Raw genomic sequence first — 12968 nt, forward strand, 5'->3', positions numbered from 1 at the left:
TGAGAGACTGAGGATTTAGAACCATATCATATTGGCTGCCACTTCTTCAACCCTCTAGGCAGTAGCTTTCCACAGCAAACTTTGGTTTCATGTGATCATAAAACCCCTGATTTTCAAAAAGGGAACATCCTGAAGGACTCAAAGAGAAAGAAAATAAATGAAGTGCACCAAAAATCACAGTAGGAGGGTTTCTTGTTCCATAGCAAGATCGACTGCTACCAGATCTTTTCCAGAGATGCTCATTCCATTCATGCTTGCCTGAACTCACTTCAGCTCCACAGCTGCTGTTCCCCTCATACCTCAAGGCAATGACATAATGAAGAGTAGTTGCAGAGAAGACATCTTGCAGAGAAGAAATAGCTTTCAGAATTTTAACAGAGTTTTTATGTTTTATATTTTCATTTCTCATCGTCATGTATTTTTGCAAAAGGAATATTTGATACCTGAATTAACCATTTAGGTTTTTTTGCCTCATGACAGCTATTTATGTTCTTAGTGGCCACATTAGCAAAAACAAGATACCAACAATGCTGCACTCTGGCATGATCCAATACACTGCAGCTTGTGCATTTCCATTTTAATCACTCTAAATATGATCAGTTGAAGTCAGTGGAAGACAAAACCAGAAATCATTTGATGACTCACTGGCTGATTTAGGAGACAATTCAGATTTTGTGTTCAACTGCTGGACCAGGACTGTTGGGAGTTTACAGATTGTGCTTTTGGGAGGCTTAAATTCCAGAAATATCATGTCAGGGAGGAATAAGAAGATTTGTAGACAGAATGTAAAAACTGAAGTAGACTTACAGTTTTTAGCTTATTCTTCTTGAGCATATTTGATTCACTAAATGTGAAAAAGTGTTCTAAAGATACTGCAAAGTAAAATCTCCTCTAGCTTCACTTCTACACATTTTTCTTCCATTATTTTCTTTCTTTTGGTCTCAAATGGAAGTTAAAAATCAAACATATCTTTCTTACCTTTTCATGATTCAACTCCTCATCTTGTTACCATACCAACTGCATTAAATGCTGTTCAAATTTCAGCTTTAACTTAAATACTAGAAACTCAAAACATCAAATAAATTCTGAACTGGCAGACTGATGCAGTGATTTTTCCAGAGCTGACTGTACCGCCAACACAGTAGTTATTCATTCTCTGCTGAAAGTGAAGGAGTGAGGCTTTTTTTCCTTCCTAAGATAGACAGGTTTCCTGTGTAGAGAAGTAGGTTAGTTTTCTGTAAGTTTTTCTGTGGGAGGATAAAGAAGTGGATAATAACACCATCCTTATTTCGTTTTCTAAAGCTTTCAGCCAGAACCCTCAAGAATTTTGACAGCCATTAGCAGTGGCATCCCTTTGTTCTTTCAATTTTAGATATTTACAAACCTTGTTTTTCTCTTCTGTTTTTAGCACAAGAAGAATGGGCCACGACCCGTTCCAGCCTAAAGGCACCACCTCCAAGGTCAGCCAGAGGGGGATACAGGGAACACCCCTATGGTAGATATTGAAGGCCCTCCTCATCTGTGACCTCATCTCAAAGACAATTAATAGCCTGTGGTCTCCACATAAACAGCAACAAGACAAGTAATAGTCCATTTCTTTTCTATCCTAGGAATTACTGCTCATTATTATCCTATGTACTACTTGTATTTCCTATAACATTGGCGTGACATTGGCATTAGTATTATTTTATAACACGGACTTAAAAAAAACAGAGACAAAAAACCTTTGGCAAACATTGTCTATAAACTATTCAAAGATGATGTTCTGTTGGTTGTATTCATTGCTGTGTGTATCTAAAAAGCATGACACTGTTACAGCTCTTGAGTCTCTCTACATTCTAGTTAAGGCTGAGTTTCTGTTTAGGGTTGCTGAAAGACTGTAATATGATTTTTTTTTTTTGAGCCAGACAATAATCAAGCTGTAGATAAGATGTTTTAACCTGTCTTTTTTAATATATGTTAGTTTAGATTAAGATGCTCGATATTAAGTTTGTAAATTTAATTTTAAATGCTGTTTTAATGGGGTTGAAAACAAGCAGCTACTGTATGTATGTAGCTAACTGAAGTTGTTCAGTGTTTTAACCTGTATTTGTTAAAAAAAATCACTTAAAGTTCCATGTGTAAGCTTCTCTAAATAGGAAACCATAATTTTGTCAAATATGTTTGCCATAATTTGTCAATAAAGCTGAAACCTTTTGTAACAAACTAAATTTGGAATTACTTGTTTTCTAGCTTTAAATGCCTGCTTTATTTCTTTTTCAAGAGATGCCTAAAATGTTTTTATATAAAAATTACAAAAATGAACCCAAGCCTGTTTTAAGATTTTTTGTGTAAGACTTTAAAAGTTGTATTAATAACTTCTGGTTGTTAAATAATATAAAAGTTAACAAACTAAACTGTTACATGAATCATGGTTAGTATCCACTAATGTATAACATGTTAATGGAAAAAAATGCTTTAGAACAATAAATGGATTTTAAACTATCCTTTAAGCTTGATCTTGCTAAACACAAACTCTGATTGACTTGTTTGTATTAGCATGTCTCTCGTGAGAATGTAATGGAGTTTAAAGAGGTAAGAATACCACTTACCACTGTTAGACTGTCTAAATGCTAGTTCTTCAACCTTTGAGTTTCCCCGCACATTAAATATCCCATTCAACATGTAAGCATTGCATAGATTCACCTATTTGTTTTCACTCAGAAGAGTGCGTTGACTGCATTTTTCGTAGTATATAACAATTTGTCTTGATAAACAAATCATCAGTGTCACTGCCCAGCTGTTGGTACTCAACTTCAAAAACTTTATTTGTAATTTTCAGTGCTAAATATCACCGCCCTTGAAGGCAGTTTAGAGGGCTGATATTTCTTTTGAGACTATCAGACTTGATGGCTGATGATTGTTAAGGAAATATGTCGCAGGACTCAAAGGATGACTAAACGTTAAACAGGTAACACTAATAGTAACTCTGTAATTTTGAGTATGCAACAGTAATGTAAAATATTCTCAGTTATTAAGTTACTGATAGTTAAAAAAGTAAACCTACCAAAAGATAACAAATAGGTATATAGGCTATTAAAACAACTAATTAACATTAACTAGTGACAACAAAATTATTCTACAATATATAACCCTCAAGGTAATAAACAGAACTAAAATTAACAATAATAGTAATGCAACTCTTGCTAACAACAAATATATAACCTAAATTTTGATGAAGAAAAAAAAAAAGAACAGAAGACTTGATGGTAGGGATGCCAAAACTGTTAATCCTTTCAGTACAGTCTTTTTGTTTACAGTGGCTTTTTGTCAATGTGATTGGTTTACTTTTTTGATGCAACTAAAGTACAGGCCGATTGCTGTTCAGTTTGTGAACAAAATCTCTTGCAGCTGGAGTTGCATGCTAGCTCTGTTTGAATAGTTTATGATGAGTATGTTTTGTCCTTTGAAGTGTTAAAGTGAATTTAGTAGGCTACATGATGGTTACATTGAGTTTATTCTATCTCACTATTTCAGGGACTCACAGGCACTGGACAGCTAAGCAGCAGATCTGCTGGGAAGTGGTCAGGTAAGCTCTGCTGCATCTCAGGGGGTTTTCCTATTTCCTGTTTTATCTCTGCATTTGTTTTTACTAACACACAAAATGTATTCAGCTGCAGTTTTAAAATAAATGTCTTTCCAGCAATGTTTCTCTGCATATCAGCATAGTGATCATGGTATAATGGCTATCAAAACATTTACGTGTGTGTTATGATGCTCTTTATTCTAATAAAAAAAAGTCTTGTCATCTAGCCTTTTAGTAAATATTAAGATGGTGTACTTTATAACTGTTGTTGCTAAAAACAGGAGCTTCTGTTTATTAAAAGCATGCCTACATTTTGGCTAGTCACATAGCAAAGAAAAATGCAACGCTAGATTGCCTTTGCTTCTGAAAATATTTTACATTTCTTCCTATGAAAATTGTATCTGTATAGAGACAGGAAGTTTGTTATTTATTTTTATGCTTTGTTTTCTTTTTTTAATCTTCAGAATGGCAGGGACATTCAGGTATTACTATGCAATGGCATGAATGGAGTCATTACTTATATTTCTCTGTTATATACATTTAAACATAAAGGTTCTTAAATAGACTTCAGTTTATATTTGAGATTTTTGACTGAAGAGAAATGTCATTGCTGGAAACAAAAAAAATTCAGCTCAGTTACAACTTTGTCCATGGACTCAGAAGTGTGAACCTAATCACAATACAAAAAGTACAAATTCTTGTCATCATTCTTAACTGCATAAGATCACACAAATACACAATCCTAAACACATTTATTACTCTGGCATCTTTTCCCATGACTGTGGTCTGGATGATGTAACATTTTCCAGGTTTGGTGGTATTCAACAGTTACTTACAAACCACAAATTGTATTGTATAACAAGATATAAAGGGTTTAATTTTCTTCTCCAAAGAGTTGCCTCAAGATCTTTATAAATTGTTTTTATTGATGTGCTACAACCACCCTACAGACCAAAGTGCTATAGTATGGCATTAAGGTTTGTCTCCATATTACAGTCACATCAGTGTGAGTGTACCACTGTAGGAAAATCTTCCACCTACCCACCTTGCATGTAGTTACACTAATTTGCTTTGGTCAGTATATATCTGTACAGAAGAGAAAAATACTTTCCATTGCTATAAATAGTTTTATGCTGGTATAACTGTGATTATAGATTAATTTGTGTTACAGATTATACTACATAACTATTCCAGGAAATTCTTCTATGCCTTGCTGAAATGATTAATAACACAAAGCTGTGAGCAGGTCTTACTTGATGTAAATGAGATCCAGAGCAAAGTAGATGGAATTAATTTCTCAGTTGTGCATCACATTTTTATGTGAGGGTAACTACTGTGAACTCCTTGAGGATGGACTTCAATAAATAAAGCTTTATAGCAGAGTAGTGTCCTTTAATATTCCTGTCTCCAAGTTTACTTTGCAGCCATTATTGTCTAAATTTAAAAAATGGCAGAAAATGTCAGTAAAATGATGGATTGTGAAATATTCTTACATAAGAATTATTTTGAAAAAGTAGGTTAAGTCAGTGCAAGCAAACAACTGTTTATGCAAACATTTTTTCTATTGATTTTCAGGAAAATAGTGTGAAAAATTACCCAAGACTGCATGTGCTGTTCAGTGCTAACTAAAAGTATATTTCACTACTGTTTCTGAAAAAGCCTTGCAGTTAATCAACTATGCCTTAAGAAAAACATAAAATGTATTAATTTTTGAGAGAGTAACAAGAGAGTCTGATTATTCTAATTAACAGCTGTCTTCAGGTCTTCCATGAAAAGCTGTGACACATTCCACACATCCACCATCAGGTCAACCACAATTCTGAGGTCCTGAAAACTTATGTGCACCACCAGAAAACATGTAATTTCACTCATGCTACAGATCACTCCAAGACACTTGCCACCAACCAAACATTTTGTCTGGCTTAACTCATTTACCAATTAGTTTAGTTTTGCTTGTAATACAAAGAAGAAAGCAATATAAAATCCCAAAATAAATAAGTGAGAAACGCTGGAAAAGAGAAGTTAAAAGTGCAAAATTTTTGTTCAAATATTTCTAACATTTTTTTGTTTGTCTGTGTTGTCCTCATATATAGAACAGTTTGATCTTTAGAAGACAGTAGTGCTATATAGTTTTTTTGCACTTCTTTAGTAGTTAAATCAACATTCTATTTTGTTTAGCAGCCTTGTTGCATGTATTCAAGAGCCATTCTAACTGAAAAAAATAGGTATTTCTAGAGCAGCAACTTTTATTAGAAAATGAAATAGCATCATATAACTCCTTCCTATTTGGCTTAGAGTGTTTAAACAAAGATCTTAAATCTTCCTATGAATAAATGAAGAGCCTCAGGAAGCACAGTGTACCTGACCTCACCACAGAGGATATTGGCAATGGTTTTGTAGCTTAATGAGGTTCTCAACCTCCATTCAGAGTGATGGAGCTACAGCCATAAAGCCAAGAGATCTCTACCCCCTTACTCCACACTCCTTCCATAGCCCAGCCACAATTACTCCACTTTATTTAGACATGTGTTGACTTCCAAACTGCCTGACACTGATGTTAGTGATGGGGAGAGAGGGCATGAGGAGCACATCACTGTGTCTGTGGTAGCTCTGAGGAAATGGGTGTGCAGACCTTGTGAGTGAGCATGGCAGGATGGAAGGGGCTGTGTCTGTATCGCCAGGGACCTGCCAAACCACAGCCAGGACTGAGCTACTGAGCTGCATAGCAAGAACTGAGTAAAGTCCCCAAGTTACCATTAGATCAGGATAATTAACATCTATGAATGCACCCGTTGAAAGGCTTATTATTTCAATATGGATTTATGGTAGTCCTCATGAAATATCATCCAGGATTATTATCTGAAGGTTAAAATCAAGAACAAGTAACCAATGTTTTGTGTTCAAATAAAAACCTGTTTGGTCTACAATAATGATGTATTTCCTTCATGTTTGACAGTAGCAGTGTTGTTTTGTGAACTGTCTTTCTAAGACCAAAGTCTTGCAAGATTCAAATATTGCAGCTACAAAATTATAAACGGAGGTAAAGGAGAATCATCAAATTAGCTAAACATTGGAGAAAAAAAATCTTTGACAGTGAATGAAAGAAGCCTGTGATCCATTAAGGAAAGGAAGCCCTAGAACATTTTCCATATTGTATTGCATTAACATGCAGAAGCAAGTCGAGACTGTATAAAGGTTAAGTAGGGACAGCACTGGATATCAGTGTTCTTCATGCAGCCTTCCTAGGGATAACTCATATTCTGTAAAGCTAACTGGTAAATTTCCTTTTGTTTATGGAAAAATACTGTGTAAAATGAAAGGGCAACTGAGAAACTCTTCCTAAATTTTCTTAAATAGCTACAATTTTTGACAGAAAATTGTTCTCCTGTTGTCTTCTGTAATTTCTTTTGTGAAAGAAATACCAGATCAAAGCAAAATTATAATCTCCTTAAACAATCTGTTTGCTAACAACTTCTTAGCAAAGATGTTAAAGAAAATAGGTTTGGCTTTTTTTAATAAGTATTACCTGAATTCTTTTATAATGTTGTGGGACTTCAGTAAATGGCTCAAGACTGCAAGAAGATAAAGCAGTTTGGGGAAAATATTCATAAATTCAGAATCACAGAATAGGTTATAAATGAATCCTAAGTGACAAAGAACCAATTTATCCCTATATCAGAATCTATGGATTTTTAGGGATCAGGAGGACTGAGTTGATTTGTAGATGCATCTTTTTCAAGGTAGGATTAAAAAAAAATCATTTCACTTACAAATTACAAAGTTTTTACACAAAAAGAAAGGCTATAATTGGAAAGGTTGGCTGTAGTTAATGTCTGAAGAATAAAGATGATATTTGTTATTATTTCATGTCATCCTCTGTTGTCAGCAGATTAATCAAAGTAAAAAAGAACCCGAATTAACAAGTAAAATCACATGGAAAAACTGAAAATTTTCACGGAAAAACTGAAAAACATTTGAATATTGAACAGAAAAATAATGCTAATGTCTTCTGAAGTTTTTTGTCCTCCATTAAAAACTCAGATGCACTCCATGACTTCTGTCAGTTATTAAAACCCAAGAGTTATCAGAAAAAGTGTCACATTTTCCATTTTACTGTACTGGTCTGCTGAGATAGAACAGGCACACAGGTAACTTTCTCAAACCAGTTATGGCTGCAGAGATGATCACCATCATCCACTCTGTTCTTAGCTAATTAAATTTTTCTAGTCATTACTGTTTATCATTGGAACCTGACAGAAAGCTTTGAAATCATTAAGCCTTTCCTTTTCCTTCAATTGGTTCTGTTTCTGGCCCTGGCAGTCAGATGTTAACATTCATTTGAAACATTAGGGAAAATGATTCCTACTGAAAGATTTGCTGATCTACATAGCCATTAGACAGTTTATGAGCTTTGCTCCTGAAGAATGCTGGTATCTTTTGGTGGAGACATTGTGTACAGTATTTATATTCTAAAACCATGGAATCTGAAGATGAACTGTGCCTGCCTGTATGAGTGCAGGAAAGATTTTCTGTCCTTTCACAGTCTCTGGTGGACTAAGTTATTTTTATTACATCTTGGCAGAACATGTTGAAGTATATCTCTAAATTGTACATATCTGGAACAAAGTCTTCGTTCTCAAAGAGAAGCAATTTTTGTCAACTTAAGCATAAGAAATACAGTTTTTTAAACTTCTACTAAAAACATGTCACTGTTTCAAAGGTTTTTTTTCTTATATAAATCTTTTTAAAAGCTTGTGTTGGGTAGTTCTTGAAAGACATAAACGCCTCCTTTCCTAGAATAATTGAGTTAATTTTGAAACTTAGTATGCTTTACCAGAGAATAGCAAGATTTGTTGAAGGTGCAATTGCAGACATATTTCAAATATGTAAATCAGAAGGAAGGTTTGTTAGAAGAAGATCACATCCATGCTGTAATGGTATAAGTCATCATTCATGTATTAAAAAGATAAATATGAAAGAAAAAGATGTGCAGTTGATCATCTAATCCTGCATGTGCCCTAAGAACTTTTCAAGCTGCTATGTGGAAACAAACAGAACTTTCTAATATCTTTTCACAACATTTGGATGTATAAGGAAAATAGAAATGCCTCAGTACCCTGATAAGAGTAGAATAAATTATGAAACCAATGTTTCTTGTTTATTTCTGTGGCTTCTATACTTTGTTGATTTAATGGAGGTATAGTTTCTTGTTGTACAATATTATTATACAGTGTGGGAATAGCTGCCTCTATCTTGTTTGGCTCTGTTGTTGCCGTGCTGGATGCATTAGCTCATAGGGGTGGCTCACTCACAGGACAGCAGTGGATACCTCTGTCACATGCCCTTGCCCTACAAGACCTTCACACTGAGTTACCACCACCAGGTCAGAGGTGCAAACTGCTGAGCTGCTCATCTGTGACTCAGAATTCTGGGTGGGCCTGCTTTCTTTACTTCTGCACAGTACACAGAACAACCTGTGCAGATATTTTGTATCATGATTTACTGTATTCACTTTTAACTCCACATTCATTGCTCAGCTAATAATTCATTATATATCTTCCTGAACCTTATAACAATCCTGTACAACCAGTGGCAAATTTCAGTGAAAAGGTGTGAAAAGGTCTTGCCAATGCAGCTTCTTTCTTTTTTATTTATTTTTTCATTTTTTTTTCTCTTCTTCCCAGAAGAACATAATGTTTCATATACCTATTTTAGCTGAAAAGATAATCAAGGACACTGTCAGTCAAATGAAATGCTGCTATTTGCTAATAGTACAGGAATTTAGTGTGGCATTCTCTGAGTATTTAAAACTGATAGGGTTCTTTTTATTATTCTGTATGGTATTTTGAGTATTTAATATCTTTTTAATATCTGGTTTAGAAGTCATGATGTAAAGATACAAACAACTGACAGGAATATTGTATTCCATTGAATTCCTGTTAAGCAAAGTAGCTTTCTGATGGAGAACTTAATCCTGCAGATGTTACTCAGGTTTCATATACTAAAAATCCTTGCTGACATCAAGGACTGAAAAGGGAAGATGCAATTCAGAATGTGATCTGTATTCAGTTTTTTAATTTAATTAAATTCAAACACAACTCTTAGCTGTCAAGGACTGGATTGCATCATTCCAGCCCAGGTCCTGCTTAGCACCAGTGTGAAACAACTTTGATCCAGGAAGAGTACTTTAGATACAGTACCATATCAAGATTTTTACTTTTCATGTCATCCTAACCAATTTTCCCACATGCAGGAAAAATATTTAGTTGAAGGTACTTGCTTGGCACTGGTGCTCACTCAAATCTCAACTTGGCAATCAAGTTCATCTGTTCATGGTAGTCACCACTTTATTTTCATGACAACTATCAAATTTCTGAAGGAAGCACAATACTTTTTGTATCACTGAACTTGATTGCAGATCTGAGGCAAAAGTGGGTTGCCCATTAGACTGTGGAGGCATGTGGGATACGTGCTTCAGGGAACCTGGTGCTTATTTGAAAGAGCTATGGGCATCCCAATAATGCTGCATAGTCCTGAAATGCTGAAATAGCACCTACAGAGCTTAAAAGAAAATTGTTGCACTGAGCTCAAAATACTTACTAAAATCAGCAGGTATTTATTTCAATCTCTACCTTATAATGGAGAATTAGAAAAACAGTGAAGCTGCATGATTTGGCTAAGGTCTGTCAGCAGGTCAAAGTGATGCAATAAAGTGCAATTGGCAGAGCAGCAGGTGAGGTTAAGCTGCATCAGGAAATGAAGCACGGGATACATTCTGAGCTGGGATTTGTTTTGAGAACTGAACTCCCTTGTCCACAGTGCAGTTATGCTGTCATCACTTGGTGCCTGCTGGACTTTACCAGGCAATTGGATGAAGCCACAGCAGAATGTGTGTGTATAGGAACCCTACATGTACCAGATTTACACTGAAGAAGCCTGTTATTATTATCTTCATCAAATTCCTTTATAAGCCCTATTTCTCTATAGCTGTGTCACCTGTTGCCATGGTAAGTTTCTCATGCTGTTTGTCTTTGATGAGCAAGAAGGACATCTCAAAACACTGATAAGGGCTTGAGACACCTGGTAATGCCCAATGTCCTCCCCATAGCGCTGAGCACATTGGACTGGACCCTAAAAACCTACATATTTTTAAAGTTTATAGTGATGACAGTTTTAGAAATAACATAAGTTTTATTTTATACCAATTTTGGGATAATTTTAGATTCAGAGTAGTTCTTTTGGGTTTTTCTACTTTGGAGTCTGCTTAGCTAAAATAATGGAAATAAGGCACCTGATTTTGTAATACAGAGTCAACCAAAAATAAGACTATATTTAAGGATCTAGAAAGCAAATAGTTTTTTGGTATAATAACACTTTATACCAGATTCTTCATCTGGACTTACTTCAGTGAATCATACTCATTCATAGCTCTCACAGATAGAGTTCTGAACAAGCTGTAAAGTATAATTTGCCATGCCTCCATTTTTCTTGTAAATATACTTTTGGCAGGGCTGGCCATATTATCTACCATTAAGATGTCCTGTAAATACATCTGGTGTCCTCTTCAAGATGATGAATTTTCAAGATTGTAAATTTTCCAAGATGCGTATGTGCTCAACCTGAGGATTTTGGTCAAAATGCTGAACAGTTCAAAAAAATAATAATTTTTTTTTCTGTCAGACCCAGAAAAAGATGATTGGGGTGCATGGTGAAGAAGTCAGGAGAAATATGCAGAACAAGCAAAAGCTCTGTCTGTATTAGTAAATTAGGCAACACCAGAATGGTCCTATCTCAGATTTATTTTCCCAGTGCTCATATCTTTAATTGCAGTCTTGCCTAATATACAAGTGGATGTCTGTGGAAATGTAAAAGGGTTGTGTGCCCAAATAGGCTCTTAGCCACAGAACCACTGGCAGACATTCCCAGTGATTTGGAGGGTGTTTAATGGCAAACAGCTGAGTTTGGCTAAAACAGAGGAATGGATTATATTATGTTGCAGCATCTCTATCAGCAGTTTTGTGTGAGGGTAGACAAATTGCTCAAAGTAAAAGCCTGCTAATGTTGTGGGTTTTGTTGTCTTGAGATCGTACAAAGCCTTTTTGGATCTGATTTTCACCAGTTACAGGTGTCATCATCAGCTATGCCTGACTGTGTAAAATGCTGGTTAAAGTTAAGTGCAAGCCTTGGCAATGTAACAGTGTTGAATGTTTTATTTTAACTCAGGAACATAATAAACAATTAGTTACATTTATGAGGTACTATTACCACATAGGACGCAGAAAGCCAACTGTGAAAGTCATAATTTTGTCAAGAAAAATTAAAGTTTTGAATAGAGTTCAGAAATTTAATAAAGGAAAAAACACACTAAATAATAAGGATAAAAGAAATATAGAAAAGCTATTCTTTCAGTGACCTTAATTAAGAATGAAATCAAGCAGAATAAAAAAAAAATAACTCAGCCATTTTAAACTCAATGGTTGAAACAAAAAAAACCCAAAAAACAACCTAACAAAGTTTGACTCAGACACTGACTACATCAAATCTATACATGACAAGACCTGAATTTGGATTTCACTGACCTGTAACTGATAGCTAATTAACTTCACAGTGCTTGGCTTACTTGAACTATTCATTTTTCAAGCCTGATGTTTATATCCACCTAATAGTTTTCATCAAAGAAAAATGTTTCCAAGTTTATGGAAAGGTCTACACAATTCACAAATTGAGGTTTCCTGTATCATAAACTTCCTTGGGATATAAGGAATTCCCCTGAGTGACCCAAAAATAATTTTCTGATTTCATGAAAATCTGTTTGTTTTGGAAATACCATGAGACATCCACAAAGTTGTTGTTTGCCAACTCAGTAAACTTGGTAGAAGCTGTAAGAAGATGTTTATATTCCCCTACTCCACTGATCAGAATTTTTTCCTTCTATGTGAAATTACCTTGGTGAATCACTTGGGGAAATACAGAGCACATTCATTACCTAGCTTCAAATAACCACTTTTGCTGCTACAGGTACCTAGAGTACCCACAAATGGTAGGAGTTATCTTTGCTTACAGAAAATAATTCAGAGTACTTAAGCCAGATGCTCTAAAACACTCTCTGGATGTTGGCTGGCTGAAGAGAGAAACTAATGTGTTTTAAACATTCCTCCCTCTTCAACCTAAATCTTTAAATTGTCTCACAATTCATTTATTCTAATAAGAACTTATTTTAATTAGTCTTTCATGGGCCTGATTTTGTTAATATTATCAGGAAATAAAACACAACTGCAACTGAACTTCCTTTTACAAGTTCCCATTCTCATCCATACCAGCACTCAGAATTAATTTACTCTGGAAGGATATAATTACTCTGCTTTTAATATCTGCATAATGAGTGTTGATGTTCATAAAATTC

At 34.9% G+C, this 12968-nt stretch overlaps 1 protein-coding gene across 7 annotated transcripts in view; it reads left to right on the forward strand.

Annotated features, from left to right (window-relative positions):
* Positions 1-12968, forward strand: part of KHDRBS2 (KH RNA binding domain containing, signal transduction associated 2) — a 336355-nt gene that overhangs the window by 302679 nt on the left and 20708 nt on the right. For 6 of the 7 annotated variants that reach the window (XR_010783412.1, XR_010783411.1, XR_010783413.1 and 3 more), the window contains exons 9-10: positions 1409-1582; positions 3517-3568. Coding sequence is in view for 1 of the 7 variants with exons in the window: in XM_066547470.1 (XP_066403567.1) it covers positions 1409-1506 (98 nt within the window). In the remaining 6 variants the exon portion in view is untranslated. Of the gene's footprint in view, positions 1-1408; positions 2487-3516; positions 3569-12968 lie in introns of those variants that run through there. The other variant, XM_066547470.1, reaches the window with a different exon arrangement.

The sequence above is a fragment of the Molothrus aeneus genome, chromosome 3 (genome assembly GCF_037042795.1).
Source record: "Molothrus aeneus isolate 106 chromosome 3, BPBGC_Maene_1.0, whole genome shotgun sequence".
NCBI classification, from domain to species: Eukaryota; Metazoa; Chordata; class Aves; order Passeriformes; family Icteridae; genus Molothrus; species Molothrus aeneus.